This window comes from Beta vulgaris, chromosome 1 (assembly GCF_026745355.1).
Source record: "Beta vulgaris subsp. vulgaris cultivar EL10 chromosome 1, EL10.2, whole genome shotgun sequence".
Taxonomy (NCBI): Eukaryota; Viridiplantae; Streptophyta; class Magnoliopsida; order Caryophyllales; family Amaranthaceae; genus Beta; species Beta vulgaris.
The window spans coordinates 18,984,805-19,003,230 of record NC_079202.1 but is presented as its reverse complement, the minus strand read 5'-3'; the positions used below and the strand labels follow the sequence as shown (position 1 = coordinate 19,003,230).

General features: G+C 36.3%; 1 protein-coding gene across 2 annotated transcripts in view; it reads left to right on the top strand.

Annotated features, from left to right (window-relative positions):
- The window catches only part of LOC104901128 (uncharacterized), a 32,529-nt gene extending 15,683 nt beyond the window's left edge, over positions 1 to 16,846 (top strand). Inside the window, exons 19-28 of one of the 2 annotated variants that reach the window (XM_010688675.3) lie at positions 8,032 to 8,076; positions 8,248 to 8,276; positions 8,362 to 8,483; positions 12,124 to 12,171; positions 13,125 to 13,249; positions 13,347 to 13,678; positions 14,644 to 15,574; positions 15,854 to 15,910; positions 16,179 to 16,298; positions 16,382 to 16,846. In XM_010688675.3, the coding sequence (XP_010686977.1) occupies positions 8,032 to 8,076; positions 8,248 to 8,276; positions 8,362 to 8,483; positions 12,124 to 12,171; positions 13,125 to 13,249; positions 13,347 to 13,678; positions 14,644 to 15,574; positions 15,854 to 15,910; positions 16,179 to 16,298; positions 16,382 to 16,420 (1,848 nt within the window). In that variant the 3' untranslated portion in view covers positions 16,421 to 16,846. Of the gene's footprint in view, positions 1 to 8,031; positions 8,077 to 8,247; positions 8,277 to 8,361; positions 8,484 to 12,123; positions 12,172 to 13,124; positions 13,250 to 13,346; positions 13,679 to 14,643; positions 15,575 to 15,853; positions 15,911 to 16,178; positions 16,299 to 16,381 lie in introns of those variants that run through there. The other variant, XM_057392602.1, reaches the window with a different exon arrangement.
- Positions 16,847 to 18,426: the final 1,580 nt, after the last annotated feature.

Below are 18,426 nucleotides of genomic sequence, written 5' to 3'. Positions count from 1 at the left end.
TACGGGAAACAACACTCCAGGGAAGTACCCGTGCTTCATGGATAGGAGGAGCCACAAGGTAAAGACTGGTTGTATTAATTGTATAGCATGTAGCTATGCGTGTTCCATGAGTTGTTTTGGCTCTTGCTTCTTGCTAGAGCCTGCTTCTGTTCAGGAATTCTGGTCTATTAGGGTCCTTAGAAGGTTTACCTTAAGCCATTAATCTTTGGGTGTAATTGCTGTATTTTTCGCAACAAAAGTTCCTTACTGCTTACCAAGAGAAAAACTATAGGATTTGTGCCTTTGTGGTCATAATGGGTCTCCAAACATTAGACCCAGGCCAAAGTCTGATTTTAAACGTGTAAACTCAGATTAGGCTTGTATCTAATGTGTCTTCAGAAAACGGATCTAGACCTTACTGGGGTTTCGCGTCTAGAGTCCATGCCCATTCCTACCTTCAATAAACCGCACTACACTAAATCTTGGTGTAAGTGTAGCCCAAGTCATGGCATTGCAAAACTTTACCATTAACTAGAGGAATTTGTGGAAAAGATAGACAACAGATGTTCCATTGGCTGACCATTGCCATGCTGCCATGCGTACTCTAAGAAGATGTTCACATCATTAAGTTCGATAGTATTTACTACTAGGGGTGAGCAGAAATTCTGAATACCTAGACCCAGACCCGGTCCCGGTCCAATTGGGTTCGGGTCTGGGTACAAAAAATTGGACCCAGTTGCATCCGGTTCCAATTCTGGGTAGAATTTTTTCGGACCCAGTACCTGGTGGGTACCCAGTTTGACCGGTTCCAACTCTGGGTACCCGGTTGGAGCGGGTCTAGGTCCGGGTACCCGATACTTAGAATTGGTTTTTTTCATAGACTCATATAGAATTGGTAATAGGATAATAGATGTTAAGTAAAAAGTTAGTACTTAGTAGGCCTTTAGGCCCATTTATTTTTTTTATAAAATTTTATAGCTTAATTGGCCCATCTTAGTATGTTGTTAAACTTAAAACTGGGTACCCAGTTCTGGACCTGGTACCCACCGGGTCCGGGTCTGGGTCCAAAAATTTAGGACCCGGTTTGACCAATTCCAATTCCAATTCCAGATTCTTAATACCCACTGGGTCCGGGTCTGGGTCCGGGTCTATGAAATTCTACTGGGTACCCGGTTGTGCTCACCCCTATCTACTACATCTGTTCCTTAATGTTTGCCCAATTCTTTTTTGGTTACTTTTTCAAGATTTGTATTAAGTAGGTAGGTATTTTTGTATTTTGTGAGTGAGGTAGGAGAAAAGGTAGAGAGAGATCATGAGTACATTTCACATAGAAGGAAATAGAGCAATCTTTGAGGAACAGACCAAAAATAAAAGTGGATCTATCTTTCAGGTACGTAGGGATTAGTGGTTAAAGCTTGATTGATTTGTTCTTCAATCTCCTTATATTGCTTAATGGTGAAGTAACGCTGCTAACATAGGTTGTTTTCTTATGTATATTATTCCAAGAATTAAATCCTTTAGTACTCCTTTAGACATATCAACATGCTCGAGGGTTTGTAAGCAACATGAGTCAAGGTCTACATTAAGTATTTACTTGAAAGTTCTATAGTTGAAGCGCGATTGCCATTATAGGCTCTAAATGAGATCCAGCTGGTGCTTAATGTGCTAAAATGAGTTCCCATATCAGGCATATTGAGCACAACCAATGACCTTTATATTATATTTTCGAATTCAGTTACTCCCTCCGATTTTTAATGTTCTGTGCAATTTCCTCATATGGACGATTTTTAATGTTCTATGCATTGTGTTTTATTCTATGTTTGGACACTCTCTCTCCAATCTATTTTTGCTTTTTGACCCCACTTTCTCTCCAATCTATATTTGTTTTTTTTTTGACCCCACTTACATTATAATAAATTATTCCTAGTTTTTTCCCCCAAATAGTAAATGCAGAAAACATTACAAATCGGAGGGAGTAATCTTTTTGGGGTTGAAGCAAGAAAAAGTGTTCAGATAATTTTTAAAGAGTCTATTTGACTACAATTACAAAGTATTATTCTGAATAGGGGGGGTAATCCTAAAAGTCTAAACCCTAAACGCAACTTGGTGAATCTTGTGGTTGAAGAAACACAGTAAATTCTTTGGTTCAATACATCTCACTCCTTGCTTTTCCTCTTCTAGAGAGAAAGACATTTTTGTAAAATACTATAGTTTCTTTCTGGACATGGGAAAAATTTACTGAGGAGATAAGATGGTTATACGCCACCAAGAATCTGGTTTAAAAAGGGAGAATAATGAAGGAAACACTATTAGAAAAGTGGAGGAACCAAAATACAAGTACTTTATACTTCAATAAATCATAAATCGGCAACTGACCATCTAATGGAGTTATGGAGGACCTTGCTTCATCCTGCATTTATGAAAGGGAGACAATCTTTCAATCATCCTCAGGGTGTTAGAACCCGTGGAATCCACACTTTATTCAGAATTTCCTCTTCTTTGTGATTGTCTTTGCATGAAGCTGACTTCTTATTTTGTGTTACAATTGATGGCTACATAGTTACCTGGACTCGGCTAGGAGTGTCGGATATGGGTACGGATCCGAGTGTCGGGTACGGCAATTCCAAAAAATCAGGACACGGGGACTCTGTCCGAAATTTGGACACGGGTATGGGTACGCGAAAATAATATTTTATAATATAAAATTTAATAATTAATTAGGTAATTTATATTTTATAATTGTCTATTTATAATATATTAATAAAATTAAGGTATTGTTGAGAAGAAAAAAAATATTTTAATAAAAGAAAGTAGAACAGAAGAAGGAAAGGAGAGAAAGAAAATAAAAAAGAAAAAAGAAAAAAGAAAAGAGAAAAGAAAAGGACAAGTCACGCACTCACGTGCACTTTGTGACAAAAAGAAAAAGAAAAAGAAAAAGAAAAAGAAAAGATGAAGAGACAGAACAACTAAACAAGATCGAAGAGAGAGAAGAAGAGAAGAGAGAAGGAAGAGAAGTGAAGACTGAAGAGACAAAACACTTACCGGCGAGTTCGAAGTTTTGCCGGCGAGTTTGAAGCTCCGGTCGGCGAGTCAAGGTGAGTTATCGGCTTTTCCTCTTCTTTTCTTCTCTTCTCCTCTTCGAATTCTAGGGTTTGAGAATCTAGGGTTTAGAGCCGCCGTGTCCGAGTGAACTTTGCCGGATCCGACATGTATTTCGTACCGGTGTCGGTGTCGTGTCGTACCGACACCGGTATATGGCAAAATTTGCCGAGTCCGGGTAACAGAGGATGCCTACAACCCTACACTTAAATGCTCATAACACTTTACCTCATGGTCCATAATACTGATTGACCAGCTCAGAGAGCTCATGATATTGATCTTAGGGGATAGTTCTTTCCCCGTAAATGACCAAAGTGAAGTATAAATTCAGCTGCAGCTAGTTAATTTTGTTCTATGCTTTCGTCCTTGGCTCCTGATGGAAGCAAACTAGTAAAGTTGGTGGGATGGATTTTATTCGTCATTGTAGGTTGGTCTCATACTCATGTTTGCATCTGCAAACGGTTCTTGTGAGGATGGATCTTTTTTGTTGTGTGCAAAATGCGGTTCTTTCAGAGTCTGTACTCTGTATGCTTGTTGGTGGCGTTCTTATTCAGAACAACTTGCCTCGGTGGCTAATTGTTTTCTTTTGGGGTGACTCATTGTAAGTAAGCTGCTACAGAGCAGCATCTGGCAGTTAGCTTAGGAAATTATAAGTTAGTTTGTTAAGTCTGTTAGCAAGTTAATTATAAAGCTTGCAGCATACACTTCTTGTTGGTTGTATATATACTCCTCTCTCTTAGTTTGTAAGATCAAAGGTTCATAATATCAAGAGATTCTAATTTCTCTCTCTCAAATTCTCTCTGATAATATCATCTATATCTTCTACATTTCATCTTAAATCAACTCTAGGAGGTTGATTTCACATGGTATTAGAGCCGAAAGGTTCTTGAATTCAATTAGTGTTCTTATTGAAGATAATCTTGTCTGTTGGTAAGCTTTTAGATGAACGTAATCTGCTTGCCAAATTCACTTCTACATCATGTGTGTTTGAGGACCCTTGTAACTAGCACAATCAAGGCACTGCTGTGAGACCAGCCGACTAGATTCTTCTTATGTTTCTTCTCTAAGTACTACTTTACATGTTAGTACTCTACCTTCATATGAGATTTTTCATTCTAGACTTGGACATTCTTCTGATCACAAGATGAATAAGCTGTCTAGTTTGTTTACTTTCAAAATAAATTCAGATTTGGATTGTGAATTTTGTATATATGCCAAAATGCATAAATCCCCTTTCCCTTCTTCTACTTCTCATGCATATGAATCTTTTGCATTGCTTCATGTGGATCTCTAGGGACCTTATAGGGACCACAGTAGAGTCACTTGGACTCGTTTAGTTCACTCTAAAACACAAGTTCCACTATTTTATCTCGATTCCTAGCTTATATTAAAACACAGTTTGGTTTACAATCAAAACATATCAGGAGTGATTATGGAAGTGGGATTATACAGAGTTATTGTACTCAACTTTTTGCTCAAAAAGGCATCATACATCAAAGAAGTCTTCCTAATACTCCCAACAAAATGGGAGAGTAGGAAGGAAACATAGACGTCTTTTTAGAAACTGCTAGAGCACTAAGACTTCATGCTCATTTACCTATAAAATTTTGGGGAGATTGCTTATTAGCAGCTACCTATCTAATTAATCTAATGCCTAGTACCATATTGGTTTGGAAAACACCTTTTGAAATTCTAATGAAAAAACCACCTACCTATGATCATTTGAGGACAATTGGATGCTTGTGTTATGTTGAACACAAAATTTCTGACTAGTTTGCTCCAAGAGCCACCAAGTGCATCTTCCCTTGTTATCCCTTTGCTAAAAAAGGCTATAATTGCTATGATCTAACTATACACAAGATGACAAGATCATCCTCAGTAAGAATGTCAAGTTTCAGGAACACATATTTCCTTTTGCTTCATCTTTATCTAACTCACCTCCTACTCCTTCTATAAAAATTGCACCCAACTTACGCAACCCTGCTATTATGATCCTAGAGATCTTATACCTTCTCATTCTTCTCCAATTGTCATACCACCTTTTCCTAATAACCCTTCTTCTTCCAGTTCATTTATACCTACACATTTCTCTACTTCTTCTCCTTCACTTGATACTTTTAATTCTACTTATATCTCTTCTTCTCATCAACCTTCTCTTACATCTTCTCCTGTATTTCACTCTACTACTCTTCTTGTCATTACTAGAAAATCTTCTAGACTTATTCAGCCTCCTGCCAAACTAGCAGATTTTATTGTTGATTTACCTAAAGTACATCATTCTTCTCCATCCAAGGATACTTCACTTCTCAAAGTTTTAATGTTTCTACTTGTCCTATTTTTTCCACCTATAGCCAAGAACATTTAGCTAGCTTTGCCAATGTTCTTTCTACTATTGAACCTGCTACTTACAAGCAAGCTAGTCAAGACAATAGGTGGATTGAGGCTATGAACAAAGAACTTTCAGCCCTAGAACAAAACCAGACCTGGGATCTTGTTGCTGTGCCTCCACGGCATAAAGCTGTTGGTTGTAAATGGGTTTATAAGACCAAGTTCAACCCAGATGGTAGTGTTGAAAGATGCAAAGCCAGATTAGTGGCTAGAGGAGATAGACAGATTGAAGGCAAAAAATTTAAGCACATATTCAGTGCAGTTGCAAAATTCACAGTTAGAATTCTTATGGCATTAGCTGCTGCTTGTAACCTTTAGCTTAATCAGTGAGATATTAACAACGCTTTTCTTCATGGCTATTTTGAAGAAGAGTCGTATATGCAACCACCTCAAGGATACACTAAAGCTTCCCCAGGGTAATTTTACAAGTTAAAAAGATCTTTATATGGCTTAAGACAAGCCTCCAGACAATGGAATTTAGAGTTAACCAAATTCCTGCTTGCCTATGGTTTTACTCAATCAAAATTGGACTATTCTATGTTTACTATGAAAAATGGTTTCGATTTTCTTGTGGTTGTTGCTTATGTAGATGATCTATTGGTGGCTAGTACCAATTTGTCTACTATTACACACCTCAAAGCACAGTTGCATCAAGCTTTCACTATAAAAGATCTTGGAGAATTAAGATATTTTCTTGGCATAAAGGTAAAAAGAGATACATCTGCATGCTTTTGAATCGAAGGAAATATATCCTTGATTTGCTTAAAAATTGTTCAATGTAAACTTGCTCTCTTGCTGCTTTCCTCTTCCTAAAGGTCTTAAACTGAGCATTTATGATGGGGATAAACTACCTGATCCATGGAAAATTGCTATGCTTGAACATGACTAGACCTGACATATACTGTTCAGCAACTTAGTCAGTTTCTATCTGATCCAAGAATGCCTCATTTTTTAGCAGCTCAACATGTTCTTAAATATTTGAAAGGCACATCACACCATAGTCATTCTCTTCAACATGCTGCCTATTGTGATGTAGACTGGGGTAGTTGTCATTATTCAGGAAGATCTCTTACTGGTTATTGTGTCTTTCTTGGCTCTTCTCTTATCTCCGGGAAGACTAAGAAACAAAAGGTTGTTTCTAAAAGCTCCACTAAAGCAGAATATAGAAGTATGAGTCATAGTACAAATGAGCTCGTCTTGTTAGTTAGTCTTCTTAATGACCTCAACATACATCCTACTCTACCTATTTCCTTATTCTGTGACAATATTGCTGCTCAACACTTTACAACCAGTCCTGTGTTTCATGACAAAACCAAGCATTTGAAGATTGATTGTCATTATGTTAGAGAAAGTGTCCAATCTGGTTTCATTGCTACACACCACGCTAGCTCTCATATGCAAATAGCTGATATTATGACCAAAGCTCTTGGTGCTGTTCAACACAAGTTTCTCACTGTCAAGCTTGGAATGATTCTCTCTGAATGACTCACATTCCAGCTTGAGGAGGGGGTGTAAGTAAGCTGCTGCTGATGCAGCTGATTACTCTTAGCATCTCTCAGCTAACCAACTGGCAGTTAGCTTAGTAAATTATAAGTTAGTTTGGTAAGTTTGTTAGCAAGTTAGTTATAAAGCTTGAAGCATACACTTCTTGTTAGTTGTGTATATACTCCTCTCTCTTAGTTTGTAAGAGCATAAGTTCATAATATCAAGAGATTCTAATTTCTCTGTCTCAAATTCTCTCTGATAATATCATCTACATCTTCTACATTTCATCTTAAATCAACTCTAGGAGGTTGATTTCACACTCATCGTAAAGAAAATGGAACTTTGGGAATCCTTGTATGGATTTTGGTAGTATATTTACTATTCTTCATTTCAATGGCATCGAAAAAGTAACTATTCTTTGGATTTTTGACTTTGATAGACTGACTGTTTGATTAACAAGGAAAAGTGTAAGATATAAAACCAAAAAGTAGTTTGGTTCATAAAAGTGTGGGATTACGATTTTCTGGGAAGTTCTGATTAACAAGTTTGTGGGAAGTTGCATATTTATCTTGCTATCCTCCCCATGTAAGTGAAACATCATGTAGAAAGTCGAACCTAGCAATTTATAGCAGTTATGGGAAGTCTAAGCTTTTGCATCCAACGAAATGAGCAGTAAAGTAGGCGACCCATTCGATTCTCTTTGCTTCTTGTTTATTGTGATGCAGCAGGGGATTGTTGCACTTAATATCAGGGGTTATATCAAAAAACAGCTTCTGTTTCAGCAGAGGGGTATAACCGATAAGGCTGTGTACCTTTGACCCTCCCCATTCTGCAATGGGTGGAGCCTCACTAAGGGAACCCCAGTGATCTCTATGTTGGTTGCACATTTCTCTAGTAATATATTTCTTTTTCTTTTTGCTTGAAGTACTTATTTATCCATTATAGTTTTTGCTCGCTCCCCCCTAAGATGGCATTATCTCGCCGAGTTCTAGATGACAATGTTTATTGCTGATTCAAAGGAACAAAATGATCCTTTCAATTTAATGAATTTTGTGTTTTGGCCATTGTCAATGAGCACAGGTCTCTGAAGGAATTGACTTTTCAGATGAAAATGCTCGTGCTGTTGTATCCTTTCTGGAGTATTAAGTCTTAAATAGTATATTGATAACATATAATAGCACATTTTATGCCCCAATTAGCTCAATGTAATTAGGTTGAACTGCCTTTCTTTTATACAGGAAGAAATCATTTTCTTCGCCTTTTTTGTGTTGAGATGTAATTTCTTAACTCCTTCAGATAATTATCGGTATTCCTTTTCCAAATATGTAAGAATTCTTTGCTCCTGTTTAAACTGGAATTCTTTTTGGCTTTTGTACCCAGTTGGGATCATCAATCTCGAAGTCTTTGCAGATATGATGTCCAAGTTGCAGAAAAGAAGAAGTATAATGACACATATAAAAGCTCCAAGAATCTTCTGAGTGGTAGCGACTGGTACTGCCAGCAAGCCTTCAGAGCACTAAATCAGGCTGCAGGTATGCTGGGTATTCTGGAGGATGAGTGTCATATATATATATATAGGGTTGGGTTCTAATGAGAACCCTCTTATGGTGAGAACTGTGAGAACCACTTAAAATGAGCAAAAAAAAGTAACAAATGAGCATAAACATAAAATGAGTAGAAAACATTAAATTATCAAAAACGTAAAATGAACAAAAATGTAAAAGAAGGAAAACGTAAAATGAGCATAAAAAAGTTCAATGAGAAAAAGTAAAATGAGCAAAACATAGAATGAGCAAAAACGTTGATAGATGAGCATAAAATTGTTGAATGAGCAAAACCATAAAATAAGTGAAACAAAAAATGAGCAAAAATATTATGAAATGATCAAAATCTTCGTAAAATGAGTGGTTCTCACTGTTCTCACCATAAGGGTGGTTCTCATATGAACTTAAACCTATATATATATATATATATATATATATATATATATATAATATATATTATTGGTAGCTATTATCCTAGTGATTCCATGTCATTGAAGACTTTGATAATTCCCAGGCTAGCAGCCAGTGTACCCATACACTTGTCAGAAAACACAAAAAAAAATTGATTCTTTTTCTCTGATCTTTTCTTTCAAAAAATGAGCTCTTCCTTTTTTAAAGTGAAAGATTCAGGCTTAAATGTGAATTGTGTTGAAAGTGTGGAATATTGATTATATTAAAGCTGAGTTATACATTCTTTAAAATGAATTGTCGTAAATAAAAAGTGAGACATAAGACCTTAAAACAAAATTCATAGAAATGAAGAGTAAAGAGTAAAAATAATGTAGGAAATAGTAAAAAGTTACAAAAACATTAAGTCCAAAAAAGAAACAAAATAGAAAGATTCTTATACATGAAGAAGTCAAGAAACTGAGTAAAAAGGTGAGAAGGCTTACAAAAATATTACGTCCAAAAAAGAAAGGAAGAGAAGAAACTCAATGTTTACTTTTAGGCCTTCGTCTCGCTTAAACATTCAGATCTCACTTATATATATATAGGTGTGTTTGTGTATTCCCTTGGCTATAAGTAATGATAAGGAACTTTTACTTTTCTTGATGATACAGACAATCCAGTATTAATTGTACACATCACTATGTGTTTGTAAATAACAACATTAGTCGGGGTATAGAATCCTTTCCGAAAGAAATGGTTAAATGTGCTATATATCTGTTGAAAAAGCTCCAGAAGCCCTCATTTACAAGGAATCTAAGACCATCCAAATTCTAATCTCATGTGCAATTTTAGACACGCCGCTTTTTGGTCATTATGTTCTCCTTTCTACTTACAATTTTACAAAACACCAGGCAATTGCCAGCCAATTTGATTTTGTATAGAACATGGTATGAATAAGCATTTTAGTGATGTTTCAAGACTCAAAAATCTTGAAGAATATGGACCCTCATGGAAAAAAACATTTTATTTTTATATCAGACTTGAGATCTATCTGAGTGTTGGATTTTGGTGAAATACAATATATAATTTCATTGGTCAATCGTTTAACTTAAACAGTTACAACAATTACTATAATCCTGTGAATGATGCCTGATTGCACGTGCTGCTTTGAATGGACTCGAGACCTGAAATATCTAAGTTTGCCAGTTTGAGTCTTGCTACAGTTAATCAGATTCTTGTAATTTGTGTCACTTTTCTCACTATGTGACATGTGAAGATCCTCTTTGAAGTTCTGTTTTGCTATATGATTGCATGTCATCCAAATGATGAGCTTCATTGGTTTTATCTCACATAGAGAAATGCAGGCAATATATTGGTAGTAAATCATTGATTGTTCGTACCTTATACAATAATCACCTCATACTTCATTGAAATGGTGTTCAATGCCTTGTAAAGTTGGTTGCCAAAGTCTCTGAAGCCTTCCTTCTCTACCTAAGTGTCGGTGTACAGGGATCTGACCCTCAGAGCAATATATGTTGATTTAGTTTGCATTCAGCCAAGCAAAGGCGTATGTGTTTAGTGTTCAAGTTCACGTATGAGCAAAGTTATTAAAATCGCGATTCAAATTTTAAAATCTTACGATTCAAAATATGGTAGATGATTCGATTCACGATTCTAGACGATTTTATACATTTTTGTTGACTAGCGAAAACCTCCCAAATCTAAATCATGCTAACAAAGCAAATAATTGATACATATTGTTAGTTATTGCCAATATAGTGGGTAAACAACTATTTTTTCCAATTTTTAGGTCTTTGGACTCTCTGTTACCCGGACTCGGCAAATTTTGCCATATACCGGTGTCGGTACGACACGACACCGACACTGGTACGAAATACGTGTCGGATCCGACAAAGTTCACTCGGACACGGCGGCTCTAAACCCTAGATTCACAAACCCTAGAGTTCGAAGAGGAGAAGAGAAGAAAAGAAGAAGAGGAGAAAAGGAAAAGGCGATAACTCACCTTGACTCGACGACCGGAGTTTCAAACTCGTCGGTCTTCACTTCTCTTCCTTCTCTCTCTTCAAACTCGTGTTCTGTACTTCTGTCCTTTGGTTTCCATCTTTTCTCTTTCTTTTTCTTTTTCTTTTTCTCACAAGTCCACGTGACTTTACTTTGTGCCTTTTCTTTTTTTCTTTTTTATTTTCCTTCTCTCCTTTCCTTCTTCTGTTCTACTACTTTCTTTTCTTAAAACATTGTTTTTTTCTTCTTAACCTATGGCTAAGTTGTTCTATTTATAATATATTAATAATATAAATTAGCTAATTAATTATTAAATTTTATATTATAAAATATTATTTTCGCGTACCCGTACCCGTGTCCAAATTTCGGACAGAGTCCGTGTCCTGATTTTTTGGAATTGCCGTCCGAACTCGATCCGTACCCATATCGGACACTCCTAGCCGAGTCCAGGTAACATAGTTTGGACTTATAATTTTAGCATATTCAATGAAGATTGAGTGCAATATCTTGATTATAGGTGTTTGTAGAATCTTACAATTCTACGATTCTATTTTACGATTCTATTTTAAAGGTCGTTCATGATTCAAACTAGAATCTCGATTTTAACAACTTTGCGTATGAGAAATAGAAACGCAAAGACCGGCTTACTGATGTTTTATAGTGATCAATAAAATCGTCTTAGTTACTTCCACAGGCACAAAGGATAATGATTACTATGAAGGATAGAGAATACAGATTATATAATTTGACTATAATACTAAGGGATTTTCTGCAAGCAGTTTATACTACTCACCACAATAAAGATACAACAAGCAGAAAATAAAATTAATTTAGGCCGAGAAGCTGATATATGTGTCAGTTTGCGTATGTGAATTGTCTTCTATATATACCATCATCCCCAAATAAGGTGCGTTACCCCCTGGATCCATGATGCTGATTGGCTAACAAAGCTTATGTGCAGGGTCAGTTGTAGCATTTATATATTCATGGGCTGACAGATAGGTTTGCAGATACAGGGATTTGCAGCATATCATGTTCCTAAGATGTGCTTTCTTTTCAAGCCATCATATCTTTTGCATCGTCATGTGATTTTTTTTAAACATCTATTCTATTGTCTTCATCAAGTGTTGGCTTATATCTTGCTCACGGTACTATTCGTTTATCTTATACCAAGGCTTTAGGATTCATTCTTACTCTTTGCTTTTCTTGATGACAGGCAGATGTATACGGCACAGGCATGATTATGGGGCTATAATCTTCTTAGGTAATTCTTGTTTTCTTCTATCTGTTCTATGTTGCTTTCATATTTTTGAATGGTTTTCCTAGCTGGGCTTAATCCTATGTCGAACTGAGATCAACAAATGAGTGTCCAAATAGGCAAGGTCTGATTCGGAACGTGATGAAGCAGTATCTTTTTTTGTCAGAAAAGGCAAGGTCAGGTGTGGAGGTCAGTGGATGAGACCGTATTAAGTTGTTTTGACAATAGCACAGTGTCACTGTACCTCCAGTCAAAGACTTTCTTAACAAAGAACATATTGAAAAGATTTTATTGAATCTCTTAACATTTTTCTTGCTAGCTATTATATTGTTACGTTTACTTTTATATAAATCAGAGCTTTGTGAAGTTGGCATATGAAATCCACTCCATCCACCAAAATCAGTACAATCAATCCTGTCGTGCGCCATCATTACATCGCATGCGTGAGCATTGTTCAGTGATTGAATATACTAAATTTTATTTGATTTATGTTTGAGATGAAATCCAGACTTACTGCATGACTATTTTCTGAAAGTACACTATAATTTTACCTCATAATCAAGTTTATCTCAAAATTTAATATTTCTTTTTTTAAAAGGTTTACTTTTCCTTGCTTTCACTTCTCTCATCAATTGAAGTGAATCCCACGTCTTGCTTTTCTCTGCTTAACGCCTTGAGGTTTTTGTTTTGATATTGTCATATTGATCCTTGTCCATATGATTCACAGTGTCAAAAGGAGTTTGTTGCAATACAGTACATGGCATTAAAAGCAAGGTGTCACTTAAGAATTGTTCTTGAGTCTTGACAATTTTGAATGTTCAAAGTGAATATTTAGTTCTTGTGTTCTGCTACTGTTTCCTTGTTATAATTCCTTCCTAATTCGTATCTTAGCAAGTTTTGGTAGTGTATTTCTGCTTTATACAACTTTTGGTAAAGGCTCTTCACTTAATGTGCTGCAGATGAGAGATTCAGTGAGGAAAGAAATACAATCTACATCTCAAAGTGGCTGAGGAAATCAATCAGAACATATGAGAACTTTGAAACATCAGTTGATAGATTGAAATCCTTCTTCTGTAACACTAAGGTCAAACAAGACGCTCCATGTTGATGTTTTTATTTCTCGTCCTTGCCACAGTTAAGTATTTCCTTCTCTTAAAGATCTAATTTCTTCTCATCCACAGGAGAGGATTGGCAATTCTAGTAAGGTACAAGATCCTGTTGCTGATTTAGAAAATATTCCTCCTGATGATTCTGTTAAAAAACCCATCGCAAAGAAAAGCCAGGCATTGACCAAATCACAAGTCAGCGAAAAGAGATTTGTTTCTGGCAGCATGAAGATGCCATCTGCTAGACGTTCTCATTGTCTATCAGGCTCAGCTGACACAGGCTCTGGTTATATGTCAGTGAGATCTCAAAGCAATGATGGAATTCAAGAGTCTGCACCAGTAAATGAGGAAGATATTGACAACCAGAAAGAGATTGACATTGATTGCCATAGTGGGGAGGTTCTGAGGTGAAGCTTGTGTGCTCTATAATCTATATACTACTACTGATACTGAAAGCTTTAAGAAATATTCTGTTTTGTGGAACCTCAAATTAAGAAATATTTTTTGACACTTTCTAGAACCTGATATTATCTTTACAGTTCATAAATTCTAAGTACACCCTTAATTTTCTGATAGTTGCAAAATTGGGGGGGGGGGGGGGGAGCGGAGGGGAGTAAAGTTTTTAGGAGTTCTGATGATAGAGTAAAGTTTTTTCACTTGTTCTCCGTATCAAAAAAAAGAAAAGATAGAGGAGAGAGATGGAGTGTAATATCCCGATATATAAGCCTACGGCACATTACTTGGAGAGAGTTGGGAATTGTGCTTATGTGATGAGGAGAGATATAGAGAGAAATCCCTTTCCAAATAATATAATGGTGTAAATGTGTAACTAATTTAAATCTTCCTAAAAAGGAAAGTGTTGCAACTACTAAAATATAGAGAAGCATTTTCTAATCTTCTTCCACTGGTTATTTGGTCATGGTCAATGTGAATCACGGGCTCAAAGAATCTTTTGGCTAGAATGGTTTGATGTAACTCGTTCTTTACAGTAATCAAAATCTTTTTTCAATTACCTCCAACTGAATTTGTTATTTTCTATGGAAAATAGTTTAGGTAGTGAAGGAGGAGCTAAGTCTCTAACTAGCCCCTCACTAACCCTTGATCCGGTGTTATTACTCAGAGACAATACCCTAGCTCAAAGACAATTTAGTACCTTTCCTGCTGTGTTGCTGAAATTGTAGTTGAGTTGAGCTCATCCTTCAATGTATATCGTAAATTGTGCAATGTGCATCTTCCTGTTTCTGCTTGAATATTTCATGCAAATCTTATTTTTGTGCTACGGTTTCTTTGCATGTGAATTACTTTCTCAATCTTAGTACTCACTGATAACGGTTTCTCAGGATAGTATTGTCATGGTTTCCTTCATTTTCAGGTGCTGGGGAAATCCGTGCGCAGCAAATATTGAAGAAAGGCTAGAAGTTTCTTTCGTTAAGGAGACTCCTACAAGTGGAAACTACACTGTAGCTAGTCCTGAAGGAACCATGAATGAGGACAATTCTCATTCCACTGTAATCCAGATCTTTGATGAGTTTGATCAAGCAAGTCACGTGTCTTTAACAGACTCTGCTCAATTTCCTTCAAAAGTGATGTGTGCTGAAGTCACTCCAGAGAGAAGTGGCATAGAAAACACCAAAGGGTTAACTCAGAAAATAGAATCATCCGCAAATTTGAGTGTTAATTCTCATGCCCATAAAAGGCGGATGTTGCTTAATTCACAGCAGATGAACTCGATTCAGAAGATGAAGTTTGACATGGTGACTGTAGAAAATACCGAGGACTTAAGCATGACTGATTATTCCGTGTTAACTGACAATGAAAATCAAAGAACAAGAAATTCGGAGGTTAATTTCTCAGCATGTGAACTTAAGCCTAGCATTCAATTTTCCATGGCGAATGAGGGTGATCTATTTTCCAAAAGTGGCAGTCTCAGTCTGGATCAAAGATTACAAATATTTTGTTCACTCTGCAGAAACCCACTAGGACTTCCTGGAAACAGCTCATATGTCACATGTTTCTTGACATCACTATCAAAAATTGTCTTGACTAGTTTATTCAAAGGAAATGAGCAAGGATCTCGACAGACTTCACCATCTCTTGTGCCAGTTCTGATAGTGGATATTTTGTCAGTTGATCAGAGACTTTATAACAGGAATAACAAAGATATCCCAAGACAGGGTATCTGGTGCCAGGAAGATGGATGTGTATACAAATCCATATTCTGCCCTTTCTGCATTTCTCCCAACCATTGTCTAGGAGTGCACATCATGGCTGCTGATGCGTCCAACATCCAGTTGATTGGTAAGGTAAGGACTATCGACAAGTTGCCTGCTTAAAATTTAGATAGTTGGCAGGGCCTTTCTATATTATTTTTATCTTTCCTTTTTTTCTTTGAAAAGTATTACTATATTTCAACACTTCTAGGAATTGCCTTAATTTTCTACCTTTTTCCCTCCTTTCTCCCCCCTTTCTCTCTTCAATATCTCCTTCTCTTTTGCTGCTTTATTGGGGTGGGGATGTGAGCGCCTCAGAACTAGTTTCTTCATTGCTATCCTATTATTCCAGTATTCTGTTCTTTTGTGCAGGTACTCTTTTACTATGATCGTCTGGACGTTAAGAGTTGCCCAGGATTAGAGAGCAAGGTATTTTGCTGGTTACTTTAGTTCTGTGGTATGTACTAAGCAGCAATGCAATGATCTTATGTGCAGCCATGGTGTATAGTGTCCTCATTTTGAGGGCAAGATACTTTCAAAAAACTAATTTTTTCCATCTCTCTGTTAATTATGATTACAAAGTACTGTCAACATATGAGCTCAGAAAAGAATGAATATAGGTTCAGATCTTGTCTTAAATGTGCTATCTTAGATCATTCTGTAATATAGGAACTAACCATACCTGATATGCTTGTAGGAATCTTTGATCGATAACATAATATGTCCAGATCAAACAGTTGATATAAATTCCATTAGAAAATATGAATATCGGTCTCAGCAAAACAGTCCAGGGAGCTGGAGAACGACAAAAGTAAAGGTATGAATTGCATTTCAAATGTTCAATTTAGTTAGTTCCTGTTGTAAGCTTGTTTGAACTTACCCCCTCTTTAAATCATTCAGTCAAGACTTGTCAAGAGGAGCCCCATGTCACAGTTCTAGACAAAGTTTCTTAATCATTGTGGAATCAGGAATGAAGTACTGGGTCTAGTAAAGCTAGACTACTGGGTCTAGTAAAGCTAGACTCTGTGCAGCTCTTGTATAACACTTCAATGTAACATTCATTATGGTTTTCATGGTCAAGGACACGAAATTGATTGATAGGTTGACTTGAGCTATAACACCCTTTGGCAGCGGGTTGATAGATGTGCTTCTTATATGTAAAGTTAAAAGTTCTGAACAAAATCTCAGTGGAGATGGTAACATTTCCATAAGATTTTTGGCATAGGAATGTATAGTTAGTTGAGTGGAAATTAGTAATGTACAAATTGGTTGAAGTTATAGTGCCCTCTTGAGCGTTAGCTTTGTAAATTATTGATACTGCTAATTGCAGGTGCTCATAGCAACATGCATTATATTCTTAGATCATTTTTGCACGTGCTGTCATAAAAGTTTGTTTAGTTTCTTGCTTGCTGTGACAAGATAGAAATTGTAGAACGATTTTCCTGAATAACGTTGGGAAATTCCGTATTGATTCAAGAATTACTAGCATCATATTCACGTACAAGTAAAAATTTTGTGGGAGCTACAAGTTGCTGGGAAAGCTTTTCTATATGAAGGTTCAGAGTGTGCTCTCATCAACTCTCATGAGGGAACTCCTACCACAATGGGGCTTATTACAGACGCATTTTCCTGCTTGAAGCACCATTTCCTAGCCAAATCAGAGCTGTCTTTGGCTCACACACCAAAACAAGTCTATCTGTTCAATGAAAACTGTTATGTACCCATCCACTACGGATTCACTGCAGCTACTGTTGCCCTGGGTGATACCAGCAGCTGCTACATTATTGCAGGTCCTAAGGAATTGTTCCCAACAACTGGCCTTATTCACGAGACATTTTGCCTTGCACAAACTGTTGAGTAACTTTGGACTAAGGGAATTCTTTTTACAAAAAGAATAGCTATGTAGTATATGGGATGAGTAAATAAGTTATCATTTCTCTATCTTTTGCAGGCTACTCATGGCTTTACGTGAATCCGAGAAGGAATTGTTTAATATCTATAGAGAAGAACTCATGCCTAGGGTTTATGTTTTTTGTGATACAGAACAAAAGATCAATTAGCTAGATGACTACAAAACTGAACACCTATTTACCGCATTGGTTTAAACTTAGTTTTCATGTAATAAATAAGTATAAACTTGGCTTTACATAACAAAAAAGTACACCATATAAGTTAGCAACTTGCAATATTTAACCATATTTTATAGTTTGAAATCATGTTGTACAATCATGTACATTCTTCATTGTTGTTAATTATGATTAAAAACTTATCTAATTCTAAACATTTAGGTAAATAAGTTTGTAAATTTAGAAAATTCATACTTTAGGTAATCAAGCATTTGTTCCACTCCCTTGTTCATTCTATTTTGGTAAATTGTGATTCCTCTTTTTTTTTCCCTTCCTATATTTTAGTTTCAGGGTATATCGTGAAGGTATTGTAACATTTCATGAGCCAATTATCTTTTTCTATTAAAAAACCCATCTTCACTCTATTTCCATGATTATAGTATGGTAAAAGGTGATGGTCAAAATGTACAAGCAACACAGTACTATAAGACTAGAAAGTCTACCGGCCTATTACCTCCAACTATTGTTGTTGTAGCCTAAAGATCAACGGCTCTAAAAGAACACGTGGGTTCATCTAGCCCGTACACGTGTCCCATCTATGTTAATAAAAGTACAGGGTCCAAAAGAAGGATAACTAAAGTACAATTTCCAAAATTGGAGAAGTACAAGCCCATTTTTTTTGGCTTGATTTGTACTTAGGTACAGGGTCTCAAAAGAGCATTTGCATAAAGTTGGATGATGTGTACTCTCCAATAAACGCCTGCCATGTGTAATGATTTCATTGCTTAGCCAATCAAGTGCCCCCAAATTAGGGTGACCTCAGGGTACAACAATTATCTCAGACACTATAAATAGTCCTTGAAATCAGGAGAAATGTAC